This window comes from Equus quagga, chromosome 3 (assembly GCF_021613505.1).
Source record: "Equus quagga isolate Etosha38 chromosome 3, UCLA_HA_Equagga_1.0, whole genome shotgun sequence".
In the NCBI taxonomy this organism is placed as follows: Eukaryota; Metazoa; Chordata; class Mammalia; order Perissodactyla; family Equidae; genus Equus; species Equus quagga.
The window spans coordinates 93,934,871-93,961,362 of NC_060269.1; the positions used below are offsets into that span (position 1 = coordinate 93,934,871).

The 26,492-nt window shown below is 40.2% G+C and overlaps 1 protein-coding gene across 1 annotated transcript in view; it reads right to left on the reverse strand.

The window, feature by feature from the left end:
- Positions 1 to 26,492, reverse strand: part of ANXA3 (annexin A3) — a 61,582-nt gene that overhangs the window by 17,912 nt on the left and 17,178 nt on the right. Inside the window, exons 3-10 of the mRNA XM_046656879.1 lie at positions 23,546 to 23,633; positions 18,306 to 18,400; positions 15,402 to 15,515; positions 11,441 to 11,531; positions 6,060 to 6,139; positions 2,981 to 3,037; positions 2,572 to 2,665; positions 1,058 to 1,153 (exon numbers count right to left, since the gene is read on the reverse strand). Of these exons, the coding sequence (XP_046512835.1) occupies positions 1,058 to 1,153; positions 2,572 to 2,665; positions 2,981 to 3,037; positions 6,060 to 6,139; positions 11,441 to 11,531; positions 15,402 to 15,515; positions 18,306 to 18,400; positions 23,546 to 23,633 (715 nt within the window). The remainder of the gene's footprint in view (positions 1 to 1,057; positions 1,154 to 2,571; positions 2,666 to 2,980; positions 3,038 to 6,059; positions 6,140 to 11,440; positions 11,532 to 15,401; positions 15,516 to 18,305; positions 18,401 to 23,545; positions 23,634 to 26,492) is intronic.

Genomic DNA, 26,492 nt, shown 5'->3' on the forward strand with positions numbered 1-26,492 from the left:
GGGCACTAATAGTCCCTAATCCATGGGATTGGTATGAGGCTGAAATAAATTGATATTTGTAAAGAGTTTAGCACAGTGCCATGCACATGGAAAGTGCCAGATAAGTGTTTAAAAGTACAATTTGAAGGGTCCTAATTGGGAGTACACCTCCAGAAGTGGTAATTAACATTTGAAAGATGAATCAGAGCCTCACTCCAGAGGAGGCTACCTTAGACATCGGCTATCTTTATCTCACCAGAGGAGCTATTAATTATGATGATGGATGTTAGAAATGATTTCTCATTGATAAAATGACAAGATGTGTGGAGCAGACGTACTCCTACCGTGGCATTAATGGAGACGAAGGCTGTAGCAAGCCCAATAACCACAGTAGACTAGAGTGGCTTAGGATTCCAAACAATCCTCTGTGTGTACAAGCACTTAATAGATTTTGTTGACTGACTCTGATTAGAAGGGTCACTGAAGCCTGTCTTTGAATAGTGTCTCATTCATTTGAGCGCATCTTTCTTGCAAGGAGTTCTCCAGGTGCCTGACAGGATAGACAGCTGAGCCTTCATTGAGAAGATGGATCAGTTTGTATAACAATGTTTTTGTCTGCTTGTTAATCCACGTGTCTCTCTGGGAATGGATTCAGTCTTTGACTGACTTTCTTTTTGACATACTCCCTGCTGGCACGGCCAAGGAGGAAACCCATAGTTCTGACCTGGGCCCAACTTTGGGAGGCCGCTGACATCTTCCAAACATAACTAAAAATGGTGAATTACCAAATTGGCTTGGGTCTCAGTTTTCAACAAGGCTTAATAAAAATGCTAGTAGAAATGTAATATTTTCATCTTTCAAGGAGTTTACAATCTAAATTAAAGACCTAAAAAGACAACTTTTTTATGCATCCATTTAAAAATATTTGTTGAGCATATTGTGTGTACCATGGATTGTGCTGGGGCTGCGGGGAACTTAAAGATGGATCAGTCAGGATTCTTACATGAAAGGCACTAACTTCGACATTGATTTAAAACAAGTGCAAGGTAACTCAGTTTGTAAACACTCAAGGGCTTACCTATGGCCAGCAGTAAGTCTTCAAAATGCCCAGATAATTCTCCTTTTATGCTGTCCACAATGTCCTTCTTGCTAATATTTCTGTATTCATCAAATGCTAAAATGCAGACCACAAAAAAATTTGAAGCATCCCAGGTGACCACACTTGAATATATTCCAGTTTTTGATATGATATGCAGCAAATCAAACTGTTAAGTGGCAAGCTCAAAAACTCCTCCTTTAAACCATCAAAATTTGAGCACCGAAGTTTTTTTTTAAGAAAATCATCTACCCTAAAACCTGAACTTCATAGACCGTTTTATTCAATGATCTCTCTCTCTCCTCTCTTCACCACCCATCCCTCTTCCCAGGTCATTAACATCTAAAATAGCCTGAAAGGTTAAATGCTAAATAATTTAGTAAGATGGGCTATTTTTAAATTATAGCATGTGGGAAATAATAGAGTGGTCATTAATCAAATAGGTTTTATCTGCTGAAGAAACCTTAATTATGAAGCTTTTTGTGCTGAATAAATCACTCTCTGAGGCAGCATGGCCTACTCCACACTTACCAGAAGGCACTTGAATTTCTTGATCAGTATTTGCCTAAAGGCAAAACCTGTACATATGTCACCGAGTATGCAGGCATATTTTCTAAGCCAAGTAAATTTTTGCCAAGTAAATTTCGAAAAAAGAAATTTTGGAGAGAGATCTAGGATTGTTTGGTTTTTCATTTTCAAATAAAGACATTAATAAAGTAATTATCATATACTATTACCCTTATTTTATAAAATAAATAAAATTTTAATGCCAAAATTAAAGAAGGGCAATCTCAGAATTAAAAAGAGTAACATCCTTATGCTTCCTCATTTTTCCATGAACTCAGCATAAGCTTAGTCATGCACTGTGGTTGTTCTCTGGACCAGCACCCGGAAGCCACAATCAGATGTTCACAGTGAATGGAGTTCTGGGCTCCTCGACGCTGTTGCTTCCAGAATGGCTAAGGGAGATGCCTGAGTGAGGGAGTAAGTGCTTAGCAGTTCCATGCAATAGTTGGTCTGACAAAAAGAGCTGCCTCAGCCATTTATCTTCATGTCAGAAAGAGTTGAATTTTATTCCATATTAATGCATTAAGAGACACTCACCCCCAATGGCTGGTGTTCCTGGAAAGTGGCTAACTAGGGAAGAAATAGGGTGGACGCAATGACTGCAGCCTCCTCCATCCCACAGGAACACTCCTCTCTGCTCTCACACTAGAGGGCTGCTCCTTTTCTTCTCCCTGCCATCCCTCCTCCATCCACTCCCTGTTCCTTACTAGGTAATATACTCAGCCTCTAGGGGAAAAGAAAAGAGGAGGGTCGCTCTGCCTTGAGTAGTTGGAACACAGCTTCCCCATGCTGCTTCCTGAAATGTTTATACCTAAAAATGAAACAGCCTTTGCAAGTTTTAACTTCATTTTCCAGAACTTTGTATATTAAACCCCAAAACATTTGCAAAAACAACACAAAGCAAAAAGGAGCATAATGTGAGTCCATACTTAGTTTCAGTTGAGGAAAGCTTCTTAAACACAGGATCTCAGTGAATTTGTCTTCATCGGTGCCCCATCTGTTCTCACCAGCATTATAGAGAATCTATTGGACAAGGGAGGAAGGGGATGGACTGAGAAGAGTGGGAGGTTCACTTTATTTTAGAGGTCAGGGAGACAAGCTATTATTCCAGTCTCTCACTTTAGCAGACTAGAAATCTGAGAGTTGGGGGTGGCAGGAGCAGGGGAGTAACCATCACCACTGGGGAAGGCAGAAAGCTGGGGGTTGGGTCATCTCCAGCCTTCAGGCTTCTCCTTCAGACCTGACAGGAGAGGACAGCCCCAGCTGGTGCCACAGAAATGAAAAGGCAGTCAAGGGGGAAACAGTTAAAGGAGATGTTTTCTTTGCTCTGTTACCGACCTGGGCATCCTTTTTGGCCAGATGCTCATCCACTTTCAGACTTTCATCTCTTCTGCCCTAAACAGGGAAAACAAAAACAAGAGCAATCCTCTCAAAGACAGAAGATTCTAACTCTTGGTATTCCAACCAGCAGGGCATCTTAGGGGTTTTTCTCCACTGGAGGCGATGTGGCACAGAGGAATCAGGCACACAGGGCTCTCGTTCCGGCTCTGCCACTGGGCTAGCCATGAAATTTGTAGCAAATCACACAATTTTCTGAGCCTCAGTTTCCACCCCAGAAAACTCAAAGATCTTAAGGGAATGAAAAGACAAGCCACAAATTGGGAGAAAATATTTTCAAACGTATATCTGATAAAGACTTGTATTCAAAATATATACAGAACTTTCAACACTAAAAATAAAATAACAAAAAACCCAATTAAAAAATGGGTAAGAAAGCTAAACAGACATCAGATATACAGTTGGCAAGAAAGCACACGAAAAGACGCTTGGCATAATGTCATTAGGGAATCGAGAATTAAAACAATAATAAGATACCACACACACTTATCACAACAGAAAATCCAAAACACTGACAAGGATTTGGAGCAACAGGAATGCTCATTCCTTGCTGGTGGGAATACAAAATGGCACAGCCACTTTGAAAGTCAGTTCGGCCATTTCTTAGAAACCAAACATACTTCTACTGTACAATCCAGCAATGGTGCTCCTTGATATTTACCCAAATGAGTTGAAAACGATGTCCACACAAAAAACTGCACATGAATGTTTATAAAAGTTTTTATTCATATTGCTAAGTGTAGGAAGTCAGTCTGAAAAGTCTACATACTATATGATTCCAACTATACGACATTCTGGAAAAGGCAAAACTATGGGGACAGTAAAAAGATCAGTGGTTGCCAGGGGTCCAGAGGGATGAATAGTTGGAGCACAGGATTTTTAGGGGAGCAAAACTATTCCATATGATACAGCAATGGTAGAAACATGACACCACACATTTGTCAAAACCCACAAAATGTCTAACACAAGGAGTGAACCCTAATGTACACTGTGGACTTTAGTTAATAATAATGTATCAGTATTCATTCATCAAGTACAACAAATGTCCCATGCTAATGCAACATGTTAATAATAGGGGAAACTGTGAGGGGGTGGGAAGAGGGGCATAGGGAACCTCTGTACTTTCTGCTCCATTTTTCTGGAAATCTAAAACTGCTCTAAAAAATAAAGCCTCTTAAAAAACAAAAACCTCAAAGTTCACCAGCAGCTCTAATGTTGAAGGCTCTGTGGCTATTTGCGAGTTTGTGCTCGTGCATAAACACTTCAGCACATTATAGAAAGATGGGAGATGGGGAGAAAAGAGGACTGCCTGAATCACTTTGAAAATTACAGGTGAATGAAACATTTGACTGTAATATTTTTTAAATGCCTTTGTTCCTATTTTCAAACATTAAGTCCTTGTATGCCTGTTTGAGTTTTACATGATTCTTTTGTTTTTTTTCCCAGTGCCACAGCCACTCTGCTGTTAGTTTGCCTTCCTCTTGATCTATTTCATCCTTCACTCTGCTCCAATAATAAAAATGCTGATTATCATTGGTATTAATAATCATAAGCCACTACCACCATATTTTGATCACTTTCTGTGTGCTAAGTACTTCACATACTCTCTTTCTCTTAATCTTCACAACACCCTATGAGGTCAGTACTATTATTATTTTAATTTTACAGATGTGAAAACGAAGGCTTTAAGGTTTAAAGTAACTTGTCCAAATACATAAAGCTGATACGTAGCAGAGGAGCCTGAGTCCAGGTCTGTTTGTTTCTAAAACCTTCCACGTGCCCTACTCTCCACTGCCTCCTGTGGGCTGTGTGCGCATGTGCACCCTCAGATGTGCGCTTATGAAAAGAAACCTCTGGGAGTGTATGTTTGCAGCAACGCCTCATAAATCTGGGCTTGCAGGTTCAATCCTCATAAGGTTTTCACCATTAAAACAACAGAAACCACAATTAGGATAAATTGTTTCCTAGTGGCATAATGCCTCACTCCGAGAAGGACTGTTTCAACCCTCCCGAGAAACTATTGTTGGGATTTTCTCACCCATCAAGAGGTGTATGATTCAGCTGAAAGAGGCCAGTGAGACATGGCTTAAATCACTTCCTCTCTCACACAATCAGTGATTATATCACATCCTGGACCTTACCGCCTTTACTATAAAGTCATGAGCCTCCTGAAAAGACACAGCTAGGTGTGGCCCATTTGGTCACCTGGTGATGAATGGTTTAGCAACTCTTCCAAAAGTGGCAAAGATGAAGTTGCAGCAAGTCATTTTTTCTTAATCCTGAGAGTGATTACCCATCTTTGAAGATCATTCTTCCGTATCGTGCTTCCTCCTTAATTTAAATAGTAACAAAAGAAATATATAGGGGCGGGCCCCATGGCTCAGTGGTTAAATTCAAGAGCTCCGCTTTGGCAGCCCAGGGTTTCGGTGGTTTGGATCCTGAGTGCGGACATGGCACCGCTCATCAGCCCATGCTGAGGTGGCATCCCACATGCCACAACTAGAAGGACCCACAACTAAAATATACAACTATGTACTGGGGGGACTTGGGGAGAAAAAAGCAGGAAAAAAAAAAAAGAAGCAGATTGGCAACAGTTGTTAGCTCAGGTGCCAATCCTAAAAAAAAAAAAAAAAAAGAAATATATATTCTTTGGAGTCCAGAAAAAAATAAACACACTCTTACAAATGGAGACGTTTATAATGGAAACGAACAAACAATTATTCTAAGCCAGATGAATTATCAGAACACTTTCTACTATATTGTGAAAGCTGATCAAAATACTTTTTAATCCATACACTGACCAAAGCAAGATTTTTTTGGTTACATCATTATATTATGCTTTTATGATTGTGGTTAAACATTATACTGCTCGGTGGCAATGCAGTGTAAAAAGAACAAATCATTTTGTGAGGGAAATTGCAATCTCATTGTCTCAGTTTAGTTATTTCTAAACTCCTTAAAAATTATCATTGAGCATGCAGCTTATTGGGGAGTTAAAAAATAAAAAATAAAATCTTACATCTGCCAGAGTCAACAGAGCTTTCCGAAAGTCACCAGATGTTTCAGAACTAATGTCATCTCCAAGACTCTTCTTATATACTGAAACCAAGTAAGAATGAAATTAAGCCTTCACAAACTGAAAAATATCATTATAAAAAAGAGAAAAGCTTAAATGTCAACACTGGTAAGGAAAGAGTATCTGATAAAACAAATCTCGCCTCTTTTTTTAACTCCCTGGTGCTCTTCTGAGATGGATGCATTCTTCTTGTATTGTTGTGTGTGTCATGGTAGATGCACAGGAATATTCTGGATCAAATTACCATGCCTTTCATCTGACAATGGCACTAAGGAATGCATAGTGGGAAACAGAGGGTGGGCAAGTGCTAGTTTGCCTTCCAATTTCTATTATCTCCTTTTTCCGTAGTAACAGAACTCTGACCTTGAACAAGACATGATGCACACAGCTTAACAACTACATTCTCAGCTCTCCTCTTAGCTAGGTACAGCTCCATGACTAAGTTTGTGGCTATAAAATGTAGGCAGACATATGTCACATTGCTGGGCAATCTCCCTAAGGGATGGCTCACGCCCATCTTAGTCCCTTCCTCCATCCTACTGCCTGGTATGTAGATTGACGCCTCGGGCAGCTATCTTGGGCTATGAAGATAAGGACTACATCTTAGTGGTGGCATAAAAGTAAGCAGGAAGCACCCTGGGTTCCTGAAAGTTTTGAGGAGCTATCATGGCAGTCTTAGAATTGCCTATCTCCAGACTTCTTCTACCATTGAGAGAAATACACTTTTATCTTATTTTAGCCCCTGTTATTTTTCTGTCTTATTGACCCTATCCCTAATCTTAATGCAGACAACTAGACTGGATTATCTGATATATCTCAAAAGTAAGAAGGTTACCCTAAAGCATACTGTTTTCCCATAACAAATGCCAACTGTGTGTTCACACATTGTACTACTGACTAGCTGTAGCTCCTTTTGCATAGCCTGTGATGTGCAGTGTCCATTGATTTTTAAATCTCTGTCCTGCTCCATCCATGGAGTAGCGATTCTCTTGGAGCCACTATATACCCGGATGTGAACTCTGCCTGCATCATTATCAAGAATTCTACAAATTAGTCATATGAAAGCTTGTCCTTTTAAATCAATAAAAGACAATTTTAGAAAGTGATATGAGATTATCTAAGAGCAAGAACTGTGTTGAGACAGAAACTCTTCCAGCATGATTTTACTAAGTCTCTTTTTATGAAATCCATAATTTCCCAAAGCAATTCAAATAAACAAAATCCACTATAAATATAAATTATCTAAGTAATAATCACATTTAATAGGCATCATTTTACCTAACAGCCATGATATTATTACATCTATCCTTCACTCTAATTAGAAAAAAATTGTAATGAAAAAATATCAAGCCAAAGAATAAAGCTCTCATTTGTTAGAATTTGGGGAAGTATTTTATAATTTTAGAATTATCTGGATGAGACTTTATAGTCATCTCATGCTGCTTCCCCATGTCTCCCTTTTCCCCCAGATATTTTGCCAGAAATTAGACTAAAAAAATGAAAATTACCTCAATGCAGGTTCACAACTACTTCACGTATTTTGAGGCACAACAGACGATAGAAAAACAAATGGGGTGTTTTAATATCGCAGGAGCCCGAACCAGAACCTAGAGTTCTTGATCCCTGATTCACTGTTCTCTCATACACCATTGATATTAGAATACTGCAAAAAGCCCAGAATTTAGCTCTCTATTTATTTACACTCTACTGTGTCATTGTACTGGATGAGCCAAACAAGACGTCAGGTCCCTTTCTGAGGGCCGAGTTCACAGCCTCCTTTGATGGATTTCTTAGACGTGGGCCACCATTTCACATTATATGACACTATCACCCTTGCTACAGCTGACTGCAACAGGGTTGGCATCTGACCAAAGGCGGCCAGAAGCCTAAGAGGCAATCTGGTGAGAGAACTTTGCCCAGAATAATGCTCTCTAGTAGACAGTGCCTTCCTGAGTCCATTGAGCCTTCTCTCTTAGAAAGTGAGCTGTACAAAAAAGAGATAAGATAACAGAGTAACAAAGAAGTGGAAAGACCCCCAGAAAGAAGGCACAAAACAGAAGCCAAGAATAGCCAGAAACCAAGAGCAAATATAAGCCATGAGGAGAGAAACACGTGGAAAAGGAAGAGAAGTTACTTGGTGGTGTCAAGAACAGCAGAAGTAAAGAGGGGGAGGGAAGAGTTGCTGTCACAGAAACATCAGCACAGGGAGCAAGGCATTCCTGACGCTGATGGAGTGACATGATAGCTGAGTCCCTAGTGACTGCTGTGTCCTGAATCTCTGGGAAGCTGAGCTATACGTGACTGAGGCTATTTCCTTCTTTTTCTTCTGCATGTTATTAATCCCTGTTAACCAAGATAACCTAGATGCAGTCCCATTCCTTGTAGCCTTCGACAGCTTAACTCACACAGAAATCAAGCATCTACTAACTTTGAACTATTATCACACGTCATATTCACAAAACAACAGTCCCAAATGCTAGAATTTTCACTTGGTTCTTAAAACCCTGATGGGGTTCAAGGCAGGTCTCCCCAAGATGCACCACTCTGGTATGTGGATTATTTCGAGCTGAAGACGATAAAGGTTCAGAAGACTCAGGAAGAACACTTGACCTTCCCTCAAATTGCCTAAAAGAACTGAACACAGAAGGCCTGTTCCAGGAAGGAGCTAATATCATAAGACAGCTATAGGATAATGTAAAATAGGTATGATAGAAAGACACCAACAAACCCATTCTTGGCCCAGCAAAACTTGTTTAATAAACATTTGCATTCCCATCTCCATGTAAATTGTCTTCCTTGCCTCTGAAATCCCAAACTGCTACCTCCAATATCCTCCCGGGCTTTAGCTGAAAATATTTAAGCTGGCAGCTTTGGCCAGATGGCCGAGTTACTCAGTTTTCCTGGGTTTCTCCCACGTATACATGTTATAAAGCTTTGTTTGATTTTCTCCTGTTATTCTGTCTCATGTCAATTTAATTCATAGCTCAGCCAGAAGGACCCAGAGGGTAGAGGATTTGTCTTCCTCCCCTACAAATCCAATCTCAATCTTGAGGATATTCGTTTAATAAATATTTGAATTCATTTCCTCCTGTTCTGGGGACTGGAGATACAGTAGTGAACAAAACAGACAAAAATCCCCACCTTCATAGAGCTTACATCCTAGGGTGGTTTGTACCTAAAAGCTGGACTCCAGGGAGCCGTCACAGCAGGTCTACTCATAGAGTGGTAAGTCTTCCAAGAAACACCAGGAAGTACACCTCTGGATAGAGGCTCCGGATCTGATGACTTTTTCTATGTAAATCTTATTGAACTGAGGGAACCAAATATTTTAAACATCTGCAACGTACCCATTTGTGCCATTATTAAGCAATTACCTGATCTGCTCGAAATTTTGTGCAGAAAACTGCTTTGTGGAACTGAGATTGGAACTCTGCAGATTACATTTGTCTTTTGAACCCCCTTTGCCTCCCCCAACTCCCTGTTAGGTTCCACCAATGGTAGCGGGGGGGGGGGAGGGGTAAAGGGAGATTGGTAGAGGAGGAGGAAAGAAGGACAGGCTATGTGCTTGCTATACAAGTGTCACTCAGTGAAGGGCTTTCATCCTGACAGCAGGAGCTGGCTCCAGGTTTCTAAAACAAGTCACTTTGCACCCCATGGAGGTACCAGCTCCAGTCAGAAGGAGCCATTTCCTAGAGATCTCAACTTGAGGTCCTTAAGCATCTCCTCTGAGCTCCTGAGGTACCAACACCAGCCAGCAGGGTGCCCCTCCTCTGAGCTACTTTCTGAAAACCCCAACCTCTTTCCTTTGTCCCAGCCCTGGAGGTTAGACCTCTGTGCTACCCCTGTGTTTCCTTTTTGACTTTTCAGTCCTCTAAAAGGTGTGTCAGCCATTCTCTACATTTCATTCTCTCTGTTAAAATACCTAGTATGTTTCTGTTTTGTTGACTAGACCCTGACCAGTACATCAACAATAAAATAGCCACTTACCTATCATTGAGATATTTACCTTCTAATGAGACTTTCTCAAAGTACCCTCTCTAATACCCAGCTAGGGGCCAGTATATCCCTTCTTTGGACTTCTCCCACTGCAGAACCTCCCTGATATACAATCATAGAAACCACGTCCACCTTAAGGGACTTGGAGAAGCTTGTTGTATAATATAATAAAGAATTGGCTGATCTTGTCCCTGGTTCCTAGCAGGTCACCCCTAACTAAATCCTTGGAATTTCCCAAATAATGTCGTTGTTATTCATGGCAGGTCTCGTGAATCACATCTGCGTTTCTTCTAACAAGATGACTCAGGATGGGGGCTGGTCACACCAAAAAGACCAATCATGTGATTAGAGGGGTGGGGCTTCAAGCCACATGATATCAGCCTGACCTCCAGGGAGAGGAGGGCACTGACTGGAGATGGAGTTCAATCACGGGGCCAGGGATCAATCAATCATGCCTATGTAATGAAACTCCAATACTTCCCTAGTGGTAATCATACACTGATGTGCTGGGAGGGCAATGCATCCCAAGGACATGGAAGCTTTGCATTTGGGACCCTCCCAGACTTCTCCCCATGCATCTCTTCATTTGACCAGTTCTGATTTGTATTCTTTATAGTAAAACTATAATTGTACGTATAGTGCTTTCCTGAGTTCTGTGAGTCATTCTAGTGAGCTATTAAACCTGAGGGAGTACTCCGAACTCCTGAATTTGTAGTCATTTGGTTAGAAGTACACGTATTCTGGGAATATCTGAGCTTGGGGCTGGTGTATAAAGTGAGGTTAGTCCTATGGGGACTGTGCTCCAACTTGTGAAGTCACACTAACCCTGAGTAGTTAGTGTCAGAATTGCACTGCAGGGACTTTCAAATTTTTACACAGCTAACAGACTATTAGGACTTTCGCTAATTAATCCACATGCTCAACACATTCTCTAAATGGCTCATCTAATTTCACACACCAAAAATCATATGGCACATCTAAGTACTTTTTAACATATCATATTAATATACAATGATTTGAATCTCTTACATTGATGAAAATAGTTGATTGAATTAAGCAGTGACTACCAAGAGTAAAATCCACTACAGCTGTAATGTGTTATACCTGCAAAGCGTTCATGCCACTGTTATGCAGCAGTTTCTAGCTCAGATCATATTCAGATTTTCTCTGAAAATCCACAGACCTCAGCCCATTTTAAATGTATCCTCCTTTTCATGTCTTGCTTTCTCAAAATGCCTTGTGAAGAAGAGATGGGTGGGTTTCTGGGAAAAGCAACACTGCTCATTTACGTGTGAACAGTCATAAAGATAAGCAGAAAATAAGATCACCTGTGTAGTAGGCCTGTGAGATCTCCTTCATCTGCCTGCTTGTCCTGGTGGTTAAGATTTCAATCAATGCATTCTCATTTGTTCCAGTGCCCTAAAAAAGGAAAAGGAAATCTATTTTCAGAACACTTAACAAACTTAATTTCATGCATTTAAGTCTTAAGGTCCTATTTTAGACAGATGAAAAAAGCAGTTTTGAGTAAATCACCGTAAGGTCTTATACAACTTTTAATGTAGTTTTCTAATTTTCCATATATTTTAGTATCTACTTAATATGAATCATCTGGAGTTAACTGACACCAAAATTTTCAAGAAAATTTCTGACTCTAGTTTAAAAATCAACTGAATAATTCTAGGAAGAAAAAGTAGAAAGGGAAAGCCTATGTCAATCAAGATGAGAAGAGCACTCCAACATGCCATTTTATTTAGGAAGGGCTCTGTAATTCTTTTGAATGAGTTCCTCTTTGCACCAGTGCACTGGGTTGGTCAGTAGGTATCATCCTCTTCATATTGAGATTTTTAAAGCCTCAATAATGTGTGTCAAGGGTCCAGCTGGTTCAGTGACTAGTTACCACTGAGCCTTGGTTAAGAGTGAGGTCACTGAATCACATTGTGACTCCATGAGAAGCCATTTACACTAGAACTTGATCAAATGAGGCCAATATAGCATATGAACAGTGACTGAATTTTATCCCTCTGTAGCAGAGATTCCTAGTTGCCCCCAATATCTCTCCTTTTAAAATTACTTATTTATTTAAAAATAGACTTTATTTATTTATTTTTGCTGAGGAAGATTGGCCCTGAGCTAACATCTGTGCCAATCTTCCTCCACTTTGTACGTAGGTCACTGCCACAGCATGGCTGACAAGTGGTGTTAAGTCCACACCTGGGATCCAAACTGGTGAACCCAGGCCACTGAAATGGACCATGCCAAACTTGACCACTATACCACGGGCCAGCCCTTATTCTTTATTTTTCAGAGAAGTTTTAGGTTCACAGCAAAATTAAGCAGACTGAATATCTCTTTCATGTTCCTTGCTTAGTAATAGAACACCCAATTTTTAATTTAACAAGTAGCTACCCAAATAAAGACAGTATTTCTCAGCTACTCTTAGAGTTAGGTTTATCCTTGCAACTAAATTTTGATTGATGGACTATATGTGAAGTATTATGTACAATTTTTGAGAATCCTTAAAGACAGGAGATGAATCTTTCTTTGTCCCTTACTCTTTTTAGCTGACTGGGATGAAGACATAACGGCTGGATCTTGAGCTGCCATCTTCAGCCTAGAAGTGGAATCTATAGGCTGAAGATGTCAAAGCCTCAAGATTGAAGGAGCCTGAGTCTCTGATAATGGTAGTACCACGACACCCAGCTCTGGACTGCTTACTTTGGATTTCTTTTGTGTAAGAGAGAAATTTTTCTAATCCTTGCTGGTGAATCAAATCCTTACCATTACACCCACTCAATTGTCCCCCATGTGGCAGCTGTTGAAATGCAAGGCTCAGATTTTATTTCAAGAGAATCTGCTGCAAAGAATGTAGTTGGTTGATAGCCTCCAACTGGATCTGCCACACAGTTCACACTGAGGTCATGCCCTCTCCAGGCTGCTCTCAGCCAACGACTGAGCATGGAAGGAGTACTGGAGCTGGGCCATTTCTGCCCAAGGCAGGACTCCTCCAAAGGGGAATATTTGCTCAGGGGCTCCCATCAGCCTACCAAGGCTTTCTCAGAGCTGCACTATACACTGAGGCTCTTCCTGTCTGAGCATACTTCCTTCCCTCTCTCCTTTCACAGGTGTCAGATCAGCATTGCAATCTGAAGGTTCACTCCACCTACCCTACTCTGTCTCCTCTTTATCCTTTACAAGCATTTCTCCCAATAAATCTCTCGGACATCTAATTCCATCTTGCCATCTGCTTCTTGGGTGCCCACATCTCTGCCACAGAAAAGAAAATAACTCATACCCCTTACGGAAAGGCAGAATTTGGCTTATGCCTCAAGACGCACATTCCTTCCTTTCCCCCCTCCCAATCAACAAATATGTTGAGCACCTACTTCATTCCAGTATTTTCTCTAGGAACAGAAGATGCAGACTAAGACTGATGAGGTTTCCTGCTAGGATGGAAGTTTGTCTTTTAATTGGATGGAAAAAATAATAAACAAGTGGACAAAAAACACAAGATAATTTTAGACAGTAACAGGTGCAATTAAGAAAATAAAACTGAGTGAATTAATAGAAAATATTTGGAGGAAAAGCATTCGAGGTGGAAGGAACATCATGTACATAAAGACCTCAAGATAGGAATAAGCTTAGAATGTTCCAGGAGCAGAGAGAAAGCCAGTATAACTACATCATTGAATTGAGGGGGGGGGAAGAGGGGAGGAGAGGGTGTGATAGTCAGTCTTATGTGTCAATTTGGCCAGGTTACAGTTCTCAGTTATTCAATCAAACACTAATCTAGGTGTTGCTGTGAAGGTATTTTGTAGATATAATTAAAGTCCATTATCAAATGACTTTAAGTAAGGGAGATTATTCTAGATATTCTGGGTGGCCTTGAAAGCGGAGCTGAGGCATCTCTGAAGGAGAAATTCCACATGTGGGCAGCATTTTCAGCTCATGCCAAGAGTTCCAGCCTGCACTTCCTGACAGCCTGCCTACAGATTTTGGATTTGCCTAGGCAGCCCCATAACCATGTAACCAATTTTTTGCAATAAATCTCTTAGTATATATCTCCTGTTTACTGGTTCTGCTTCTCTGGGGAATTCTGACTGATATAGACAGAACTTTAAAAAGTCTAAAAAGTCAGAGATAGGGGCCAGCCTGGTGGCGCAGCGGTTAAGTGCGCACATTCTGCTTCAGCGGCCTGGGATTTGCTGGTTCAGATCCCGGGTGCAGACATGGCACCACTTGGCAAGCCATGCTATGGTAGGCATCTCACATATAAAGTAGAGGAAGATGGGCACAGATGTTAGCTCAGGGCCAGTCTTCCTCCGCAAAAAAGAGGATTGGCAGCAGATGTTAGCTCAGGGCTGATCTTCCTCAAAAAAAAAAAAAAAAGTCACAGAGATAGACAGGAGCCAGAATGCATTGGGTGATGAAGGCCATGGTAAGGAGATTGGATTTTAAGTATTCAAAGTCATTGGAGATTTATGCAGGTGAACAGTATAATCTGATTCTAAAAAGAACTTTATAGAAATCATTTTGGCTATTCTGTGGTGAATGGATTTCAGTCCAGTCAAGAGATGATGGTGGTTGAACTAGAACGGTAGCAATGGATTCTGAGAGACGTGCACACATTTTTGAAAGATTTTGGAGTAGAGCTAATGGACTTGCAGATAGATTTGGGAACACTGAAGAGTAAGGGATAGTGAGGGATCAAAGATAATACTAGTTTTGGCCTAAGCAATGGGGTTGATGATAGTGCTATTTACATTCAGTGACAACAAAATAGAGAATTTTTTTTTTCTTGAGGAAGATTAGCCCTGAGCTAACTACTGCCAATCCTCCTCTTTTTGCTGAGGAAGACTGGCCCTGAGCTAACATCCGTACCCATCTTCCTCTGCTTTATATATGGGACGCCCACCACAACATGGCTTTTGCCAAGCGGTGCCATGTCCATACCTGGGATCCGAACAGGCGAACCCCAGGCTGCCTAGAAGTGGAATGTGCAAACTTAACCGCTGCGCCACACAAAATAGAGAATTTGATAGTTCAGGTCAAAAATCAAACAAGCAAAATTAGGCTATGACAATATCCTTTTAGCCTAGGAACATGTGGGCTCAAGGTTCCACAAGTGCTCCCCATTTCAGGGTTGTTCTAACGACTGGAGAACACAGAATCAAAATGCCATCCAAATCTATCATATTTACACCCATATCTCAAGTGTGCCCTGGAAGAAAGTCACTATTTTTGATGATGTAGTCAAATCCTGGGCAGACATGACTTATCTTGGGCTCATACCTTCATGGATTTCTTCAGCTGCTTCGCATCAAACACAGCCGGGGGAGTCACGAGGGCCACCATGAGATACTCAAAGTTGCCAGAGAGATCACCCTTCAAGTCATCTTTCAGTGCCTAAAATAAAACACCCCAAAAGAAAATGTGAAATATTTTTCCTTTCTCGTTCTCTAAAGCCACCTAGTGAAAGATGAACATATGTATCGATTCAAATGAAAACATGTCCATCCACAGGGAACAAACAGAAATAGGGAGAATATTTCTATGGATATTAATCTGCATTTTTGATTGCTTCCAAAATGTTCTGTTTTATAGAAGGTTTTCTGAAGGAAAACCAATGGAGGGGGTTACACAAGTGCCATAGATAGGAACTGAGTATTAACATGCTTTTCCTGGGGCCTTGATGCTCTCAGTGCTTCGGTTGGGGTGAGGGAAGAGGAGGTGGAGCCCCTATAATTCACACCCAGCTTCACTGGCAGGTGTTCTTTTCCTGCCTTACTTCTCAGTGACTGCCAGAGAGCTCCGGAGAGAAAAGGGAAGGGAAGGCAGTGGTTGGTCATTTGCCTCTGGTAAGACAAGGAGGCATCACAAGCAGTTTTCTGGCAACAACAGCAGGGGGAACCCTGAATGTGGCAATTGGGTGGACCTTACTTACTGTTACTGGCCTTTGGCACTGTTTTCACACATTACATAATTACAGTCCGCCTCCCCTGCTTGAAGGCAGGTCCCATGGTTTCTATTTTCAGCATTCAAAGAAATGTTATTGAATAATTATTTTCCCTGCTCTTGATTATTTTCAGCTCTGAAAGAAAGGCTGGCAGCCTCCCAGGCTCCTATGACAATGTGAACATAGACCAACATCTACCATGTCGCTGGGGGGCCCAGCGGGGTTATGCTCCTGCTGAAACAAATGGGATGGAGCCAAGTGTCACTAGTGCTGTGTAATTGCTACAGGTGTTTCCTCTCTAAATGCTAAATTCCACTACCATCTGTCCTCAACCCAAGACTTTCCAACTGAATCTTACTTCACCTGTTCTCATTCTATCACATTGGGAGAAATGCTTGTTACCCTCCACCTCCACCCTCCACCTTATTCCAGATTTTGGAAATCCTGAAAGGCCAGGGGATCATTCACGTTCCCTATACATGTGCATGTTGCCTTGCCTAGAAGTCTGGCAATTCATTCAATTTGACAAATGTTTACTTGGCACCTGCTCTGTGCTAGGCACTTAAAGGTGAGTTAGACACAATCCTTACCCTTAGGACATTATGTCCTAATAGGAAAAATAAAAATATTCAAAGATAAAATTTCAATATAATATGTTAAGTATCTGATAGAGGGAACACAGAGAGAAGTGTGTCATAATGGAGCCTGAGGGCTTGGCCATCGCGGGGAGATGCCTGAGCTATCTTTGGATGGTTACTAGACACTCTCAGTTCTCACCTGGACCCAATAGCCTGACTGGTCTCTGTTTCCACTCTTTCCCCTCCACAGTTTCTTAGCCACAGTTGCTAAAATAATCTTTTAAAAATATAAATTAGAAGGCTGGTCTGGTGGTGCAGAGGTTAAGTTTGCGTGCTTCACTTCAGTGGCCCAGGGTTCGCTGGTTTGCATCCCGGGTGCAGACCTACGCACCACTCATCAAGCCATGCTGTGGCAGGCGTCCCACATATAAAATAGAGGAAGGTAGGTACAGGCATTAGCTCAGAGCTAATCTTCCTCAAATAAAAAACAAATATATATATATATTAGATTAGATTATTCACCTAGCTTATAAACCTCCAATGATTCCCTATTGTTTTTAGAATAAAATCTAAACTCTGTACCAAGAGCCCAAGGCCCAGCATGTTCTAAACCTGTCTCTAACCTCATCTCTTTCCTCCGTTCCCCTTTACTCTCTACATTCCTGCCATATTGGAACTCTTTCTGTTTCTTAAATATTACTAGCTTGCTTCTGCCTCAGGGCTTTTGCATTTGCTGCACCTTCTGGCTGAAATGCTCTTCCGCCAGATCAAGCAGAGGAGAATCCTTAGTATTGTTTAGTCTTAGTTGAGAGTAAAGTAACAACCCCTCACTGACATTTCTTCACCATCTGATCTAAAAGTGCCATTCACCAGTGGGTCTCTATCATACCATCCCACTGTAATTTTTTCACAGCACTTACCAATATCTGAATTTATTTTATTTACTTATTTATTCCTTTTCTAGTAGAATATTACCTCCATGAAGAAGAGAGGATCTGCTTTTTATACCAGCGTATCTCTAACGTCTAGGATACTCCCTGACACAGAGCGGTACTCAACAATACGCGTTGAACAAATAAACTGTGTGGCAAAGACCAAGGCTAACTTGTCTTTGTATAGTCAGTTTCAGGTGATTAGGAAGTTTTCATTTGCTTAATGAATTAAACCTATAATTTCATAAACATTTTAAAATCGAGAGAGAAGTTAAAGATCATCTAAGACGGGGCTTATCAAATAATTGGTCAGATAATTCTTTGTTGTGGGAACTGTCTTGTGCATTGTAGGAGTTTAGCAGCATTCCCGACCTCTACCCACCAGTTGCCCGAAGTATCTTTCTCTCTCCCACCACTTGTGATAAACAAAATGTCTCAAGACATTGCCAAGTGTCCCCTAGGGAGCAAAATCACTGCTGGTTTAGAACCAGTGATCCAAGGCAGCAAGAGGTGAAGAAATTGAGGCCCAGAAAGATCCAATAACATGCCCAAGGCCATTCAGCCCATTAAGGGCAAAACCAAGACTTATATTGCAGGCTGTTGACCGGATGCACAGGGCACTTCCTCTACTTGGCTTGAAGCAGAAGATTTGTGGGCGCAATCACCTGGGAGCATGGCTGGTCCATTAGTGGTTAGCACTTTAGTGCCTGTTACGTTAATCAAATCGTACCTTTCCATAGGCTGCCTGATATTCCTTAACAATCAGCTGCCGCTGTGCGTTCGACCGCTCAGTCAGAACGCTGATGAGTGTTTTCTCGTCGGTTCCTAAAGGAAACAAAAATAATTTTACTCATTCTCAACCCAAAGATGCTTAATATGTATCATGAACAAAAGAAAAAATGATTAATAGTCTGAAACAAATGTAGAGAGGAAGGCATCTTAATTTTTAATTTCCAGGTTCTCACCAGGTTGAAATCTTCATTTCTTTGTTTGCTTAGGTTTGGGGAAAAAAATTAACTTTCTTTGGATAGTTTTGAGGGAAGAAAACAATCATTGCCAAAATATTCCTATCTGTATATGACAGGAGAAGTAGCAAAAGGAACGCATTGCTTTTGAACTAGGTTTTCTCACCTCATGAGGTTCAGTTATTGTCTTGTCACCTTTTATTCTTTTCTAATCTCCACACTTGATATCAAAATCTTTTATCCTCTAGAAAAAAAGGAGCCGACATGTATTGAGAACCTGCCATGTAAGGCAACTTTTATTCAGTCATAGTGAATATGCACAGGGGCCCTGATTAAGCTGTCCTAAAGATGAAGATACTAACCCTTAGTGTCTTGAACCCAGATCTCTGACTCCAAAACATGTATTCTCTTTGGTTCATATGTCTCTTAGGCATTCCAGACCCATATACTTAACCACCTGTTGTAAGTAAAGGGCTGATGCTGGCCTGCCTGAGAATAACCTCAAGGTCACTATTTCCTTGGTTATTATAGTATTAAGATAATGTGGGAGGTTGTGTCAGCCTCCTTTGCAGTAGAGAACTATACCTGGGTTGGGGAGCTGTGAGTCGGCTTGCACACCTTGGGCCTGCATGACTAGAATGGTATATAAGATCAAGTGGAACTCATGGCTCAACTTCTCTGGGTATAGATCAACCCTACACACCTTGGCTACACATGCCTGTGGCAATGGTACATAGTCTATATCATTGATGGGGCAAAAGAATCTGTGTACTTGGTTAGCTGCTAGGCCTCCCAACGAAAGATGTTGCCCCACTGCGATGTCTGATCTTGTATTCATTCTTCTACATAGTTAAGTAAACACAGAATTCAATTACAGCCCAGTTGTGCCCTGTGAGTCTGGTTATCACTTGCACCTGTAATGGCATCTGTGTTGTTGCACGACTAGACACCTCTAACTGCACAAGTATCTCAAATGCAGCATGCTCCAGGTTGAACTCATTCTAGCTCCTCTCTAACTTGTCTTTCATTCTATGTTCCCTCATCAGCGATACCACCATGGATATAGTCATCAAAGCAAAAACCCTGGGAGTCATCCTATTCTCCTTTCTTTTCCTTACTCCTTATATTTTAACAACTATCTGCATCTCTTGAATTTACCTTCTCTGCATGCCCTCTGCCACTGAGCCCTCATCATTTTTTACATAGAAACTTCAAAAGCTTCCTAACTTAACCTCCCCTATAATTCATAGTGTATATTACAGCCTAAGTAAATACTTTTAAAATGCAATGTGATCATGTCAATCTCTTGGTTGAAATCCTAATGGCTCTCTGTAACTTTTAGGATGACATTTAAGCCCCTTAGCTCATATACCACCTCATTAAGATCTAGCTCCTGCCTCATGTCTCTGTTCTGATGTTCTGCCCATTCTCTGCATCTCTATACCCCATGGCCCTAGACTCCAGACATAACTACCTGCAGTTACATGCAGTTTGTATGCTAGGCAGTTTCTCATCTATTTGTGCACATGCTCAAGACCAGGAACTAAACTAAGCTGCCTCGTGGTTCAGAGACTGGATCTGACGCATCTCTAATGCAAATACCATTATGACACCTGGCTCTGGGCTGACAACATGGCAGGAGTGGGGCTCACAAACAAAAACTTCCTTCTCAAAGTGCGCCTGTAAACCAAAATGCAAAAATTCCTGAAGAAACACAATGTTAACAAAGACAAGCAATAGAATTTAAAGACCATTAATTCATTCAATTTGACATTAACCTCATGGAACAGTGTACTCAAGTGAACAGTGTACGCTAAGTATAAATGGAGAAATCAAAGAGATAAATGAAGAAATAACTTTCATTTAAAAATGGAGGGGGAAAAAACCCCAAACAGGCAGAAACAAGATAATATTACACTGATATAAAACCCTAATAGTATATTTCATGGAACTTGACAAACTGACCCTAAAATCACAGCAGAAGCAAAGAGTCAAGAAAAGCTCTTGTCCTACTAGACACTGTGTCATTATAAAATTATAATAGCAATTATGACAATGTAGTATTGAGAAAAGGAGAGGCCAATGGAATGTAGCAGAGAGCAAAAAAACAGGGCAACTTATAAGACAGAGGTGACATAACAAATCAGTGCAGAAAGGGTGAATTCTTCAATAAATTGTGCTGGGACTACTAACCAGCCACATGAGATAAAATAAAATTAGATATCTTTAAATACCATGCACAAACATTAATCCCACGTAGATTAAAGATCTCAATGTGAAAAATCAGAGTGCAAAACTTGGGGGAGAAAACACAGGAGAATATCTTTCTTTTGTGTGTGTGTGTGTTTTTTTATGAGGAAGATTCACCCTGAACTAACATCTGTTGCCAATCCTCCTCTTTTTTCTGCTTGAGGAAGATTAGCCCTGAGCTAACATCCATGCCAATCTTCCTCTATTTTGTATGTGGGATGCCTCCACAACATGGCTGATGAGGGGGGTAGGTCCACACCTGGGATCCAAATCTGTGAACTGAAGCTGCCTAAGTGGAGCACGTGGAACTTTAACCACTAGGCCAGGGGGTAGGCCCCACAAGAGAATATCTTTATGAGCTCATTATAGAAAAGACATAATAAGTATAAATCATAAAAAAAAAATTGGTAAACCTGATTTCACTAAAATCTAAAACTTCTTCGCAAAAAAATTACTATAATCAATGTTAAAAGAAAACCACCAACCAGAAGAAAATATTTTGATGGCTTGTAATTAAAAAAAAAAGTTTTGTATCCAGAATTTATTAAAAAAAATTGAGACCCCTGGGCTGACCGCCCGGGGGGCACACCTCGGTGGCCCCCACCGGTGTTCGTGTCAGCACGCCTGGGCCAGCTCAGAACAGCGGCCCCCACCAATGTCTCAGTCTCAGGAGAGGATCCTCCTCTCACCAAGATGTCCCCAGAGCCCACCAGGAGAAGAACATAAGTGGTTCTATGGAACAAAAAGCTTGTCTTCTCAAATTTGTGTAGATGCTATTCAAAAAGGAGATGTTGGTGGTCGTAAAACCATCCTGTAGACAGTTCCATACATACTGGCCAGCAGCAGCGAGGATGTATGCCAGAGTGCAAAGACACTGAATTGAATTGGGAAGGATTTACTCACGGCTTTGATTCCCATCCCTTGAGAGACACAAGACAAAAATAGTTAAAGGAAAGAAGAGCATGTCATAAACACAATTCTGTGAAGTAAATAGAAGGGGGAATCACCAACATGAATTTCTGGATAATGAATTGCAGATGAGAGCATATTGAACAGTTAAGCAATGTAGAGAAAGTTACAGTCCAGAGGATGCTCTGAAGAGGTGGCAGGAGAGGTGGTTAAGTATCATATGTCACGCTGGAGGCTGACAATGAATTTATATTTTGCTGGTTTAAATATAATCACTTATGTAAAAACATTGTATGTTCTGAAAAATCACCACTACCATCAAGTGAAGGAACATTGCAATTTCTGTTTAAAAATTGTCCCCTAAAGTGCCTAAGGCAGCACAGAATATACTGTATTGACAGTTAATTGAAGACTGTACTTGTGTTTTTCTCTGAGCCATTCTGATAACTTTTTTTCATATTTGTTGTCTTTCTGTTGCATCAATTTGACCTGCCTGAAGCTCTAGAATTTTAATATAAATATGTTAATTTATATTAATAATTCATATATAACTCATTTATTCACATAAATAAATTTCCAACACATAGAAAAAAAATCTTGTCAGTCATGAAGAAGACAAGTCAACTGAAAAATGGACAAAAGATATGAAGAACTAATTGATGGAAGAGGAAGTAAATAAACAAGAAAGGACGCTTAACTGTATCAGTAATAGGGGATAGGGAAAAGGGAGGAAATGAAAACAGAGCAAGACACAATCTTAGACCCACTCAACTGGAAAAACTGAATAGTACGACCGTAGCAAGGATTGATGAGAATATGGAGCAATATATAAGGAATGCTAGTTTGGCAATATTTCTAGTTCATTTGAAGGTAAACATCCCCTTCAACCTAGAGATTCCAATTGTTACATTCTAGAGAAATGCTTGGAAATGTGCACAAGGAGACTTAAGCAGGAATATTCAGTGCAGCATTTTTACATTGCAGCAGAAAATAATTGTAGGCAATTTTATGTTCCATCAATATTCCCATTTGATAATACAGTAATTCAATAGCCTACTGTGCAGTTAAAATTAATGAACCAGAGCTAAACATATCAACATGGATAAATCTCAAAAACATAATGTTAAGGGATAAAAACAAGTTGCAGAAGAATGTACACAGTATGATTCCATTTTATACTGTTTAAGACCATGCAAAACAATATGTCATACAGATGTAGTTACAGAATCAAAAGTTTCACAGGAATAAACTTTAATTTACGATGGTATTTATTTCTAGGGAATGGGATGGGAATGAGATCCAGGAAGAATTGATATGGACCATACATACAACGATTTATTATTATGACTATTATTATTGTTGGTAGTAGTGATGGTGATGGTAGTGTTTCATATTAAGTTAACATGGCTAATATTAACATTTAATAAAACTGAGTTCCCTATACCCTTCCTCACTATTTCACAATTTTTAAAAGTCCCTTACAATTTCTCTAATTGAGTAAGCCAAATTGGGCAAACTGAACCTAGCACTTTTATTTTATTTTGCTGAGGAAGATTTGCCCTGAGCTAACATCTATGGCCAATCTTCCACTTTTTTTGCTTGAAGAGGATTTGCCCTGAGCTAACATCTGTGCCAATCTTCCTCTATTTTGTATGTGGGTTGCCACCACAGCATGGCTGCCAACAAGTGGTGTAGGTCTGTGCCCAGGAACTGAACCCAGGCCGCCGAAAAGGAATGTGCTGAAGTTAACCACTTGGCCACAGGGCCGACCCTGCTGTGTACTTTTAGATTGTAATTTTCCTGATTTGCTTCAACGTTAAGAAAGGAATCGTAAAGGATTACTCACCAATTCCTCTGATTGCCTTACGAATCACTTCAGCATCCACTGATGGGCTGAAGCCTGAATAATCTCTCACTGTCCCCCGGTGTCCAACCTAGAAGGAAATATTTGAAAGTTCTACTCGCTCGAAATGATATCTTTGTTTATCCTACATATGCATGTTCCCATATGCATATTGGAACCACAGAACAAACCCATACTTTGCACACCTTCCTATCACTTCAGGAGTGGTTCAAGAGAATAGTCCATCCCTAGACATGCAGAAAATATGACAACTACCACATATATAACGAGGCCTCTTGTTTTTCCCTCTTGTGTAACAAATCAGAAATAGAAAACATTCGTTCTCTAGAGCAATGAACTGCATTAATCCTGGTCACTCTGAAAAACATTTACCTTAAAGTGGCATCTGCATGAAAGCAAGAGGAGAGAATTTCCTACATTCTCTTTGTTGTCAAGTGAGAATCCAAAGCTCTTCACTGCATCTCACACAGCAATAATTGTGGTTTACAGACTCAAGATGTTTTAATTAATGTTACTCTTGTCCTTGGGGAACCCTACACTAAAGGATCCATAAATGAAAACCCCATTAGGACTGTCTGGTCTTAAGCTTTGCTTAATGGATGTGCAATTGTGGCTGGTTAAATTCCCTTCTGAAGGCTTCAATGACATAAATCTTCAGGAATAGTGTGGAAATGAAAAATGCCATGATACTAATTTTAAACACACAAATTAGAACATAACAGGAAGCTGGGAAGGACCATCCTATAGAAAGAAGAAAATATCTTAAAATTGCTTAAGATACTATAGAATAGCCACAAAGATGTTGAGAAAAATTCAAGTAAACATGTACTTACAGTATATGCTATTTCCTAACTCTCTGAATGAGTCTGTCTTTACAATAATAATGTTTTCTTTCTAAACTGATTTTACTATCCTGTTACTGAATAATATTGGCTCCATTATCTTGTGTTACTATGGCTTCTTTTAGACTCTCCTAAAGTGTTCAACACTTTCATGCAAAGGCATTATCTTGTCGCATTAAAGTGAATGGAAAATTAACGTTCTGGGACAGTAAAAAAATGATAGTCCATTGATTCAATAGATTAGATTGAACAAATTGTTTCAGTACAATCAAATATCATTTAATCTTAAAGCATCCAAAATAAAGAGTTTTGATTCTAAAGTAATTATAATGAATTAGAAACTAGATGTGAATGTGCCTGATCTAAAGGCACCTGTAAGATATCAGTCACTTCAACATAATCTTTGGAGAATTCTCTTTGTCCAAGGTTTAATAAATATTTTATGGATTCAGAGCCAACTGGCTTCATTTCAGTTCTATCCATCCGTGACCTTTAGCATCTAGCTTAGGTGTCCGCCTTCCATGTGTGGCATGTTAGAGGAACCACCACAATCTGAGAGCATTTGAGTGCTTCATGCCCAGCACTGTGCTGGGTACTTTATATATGTTAACTGTAACCTGCATGACAGCCCTGATGAATGAGTAACAGTGACACATTTCACATGCAGGACACCAAGATGTAAGAAGGTTGGAGGATTTGCTCAAGGCCTCGTAGCTAGTTAAGCGGCAGAATCTGAATTTGAATGCAGTCATGACCATTCAGGCCCCTTCCTAGTCTTTCTTGAAATGTACCACTGCACCACTTGGGTGATTCTCTAAAATGCATGTGCCCAGGCCCTGCCGCAGACATACTGAATCATACTCTTTAGAAATGAGATGTTAAGGTAGACGCTACATGTTTAAGAAGCTCTCCAGGTGATTCTGTGGCATTTACATGCCAGATATTTACAAGGTTGCTTCTGAATACAAGAAGACAAAAATTGTCAGCTTCTAACAGTTCGTGAATTATGAAAACCCAGGGTTTCCATTCTAGCTGTGACTTTTTCACTGCCCTCTACCACCTACACATCAAAATATGCTGAAATTCCAATCTGCAAAATTAGAGAAGGGTGAAATTCCAAATCCGTTACGCAACTTGCTACCTAGTAAGAGTTTAATGGAGAGGAAAACTCGTTTAATTAAAAGAAAAAAACTACACTACACACACACACACACACACACACCAACTTGAAAAATGGCACAGGAATTCTGAAGTGAAACCTTAGTGAAATCTTTCAAATTGTTTCACTTACTTAAGTGAGCAGTATTATCCATTAGATAGACTTGGTTGCCCAGAACATTCAGAAATATTTACACAACTTACCAAAAAAAAAAAAAATCTTAGAGTAAAATAAATAAATAGAATCTTTTAAACTAATCCATGCCAAGCAGTGAACAACGTTCACTTATTTACAGACATCTTTTTTAACTCTTACAAGGAACTTAACAAGGTGGATTTTATTATTTTTGTTTAAAAATAGAAGAAACTTGATCTCGGAGAGACTATTTGCTTAACATAACTCTGCTACTACGGACAGCTCCAGAATTTGAAACCCCTTCTTTGTGACTAAAATGCCCTGTGCTCTATACCACACCATAATGCCTCAGGGATTCCATATTACTGGTTCTCAAAGTGTGGTTCCTGGATCAGCAGCATCAGCATCACCAGGGAACTTATTAGCAATGCAAATTCTCAGGCCCTAGCCCTGGCTTACTGAATCAACAACTCAGGGTCTCTGTTTTATTTAACAAGCCCTCCACATGATTCTAATACATGTTAAAGTTTGAGAACCACTTAGCTGCCCATTCTTAGCTGTCCAGAAAACCAAAACAAAAAAATGAACAAACAAGTCATAGATTCTTTGATGGGTGTGGAAGAAGAATTTGATGATGAGCTCATTGCTTCAGGAATGTTGGCATTTTTACAGCCAAACTAAACTGCTTGCATCGCCTGCTTCACTGCAGGCTCAATTCCCTGACATTTAAGTTACTAATCAATACTTGACTTGGTTTATTTCCACTAACCCTGTGACCCTAACAAAGTGTCAG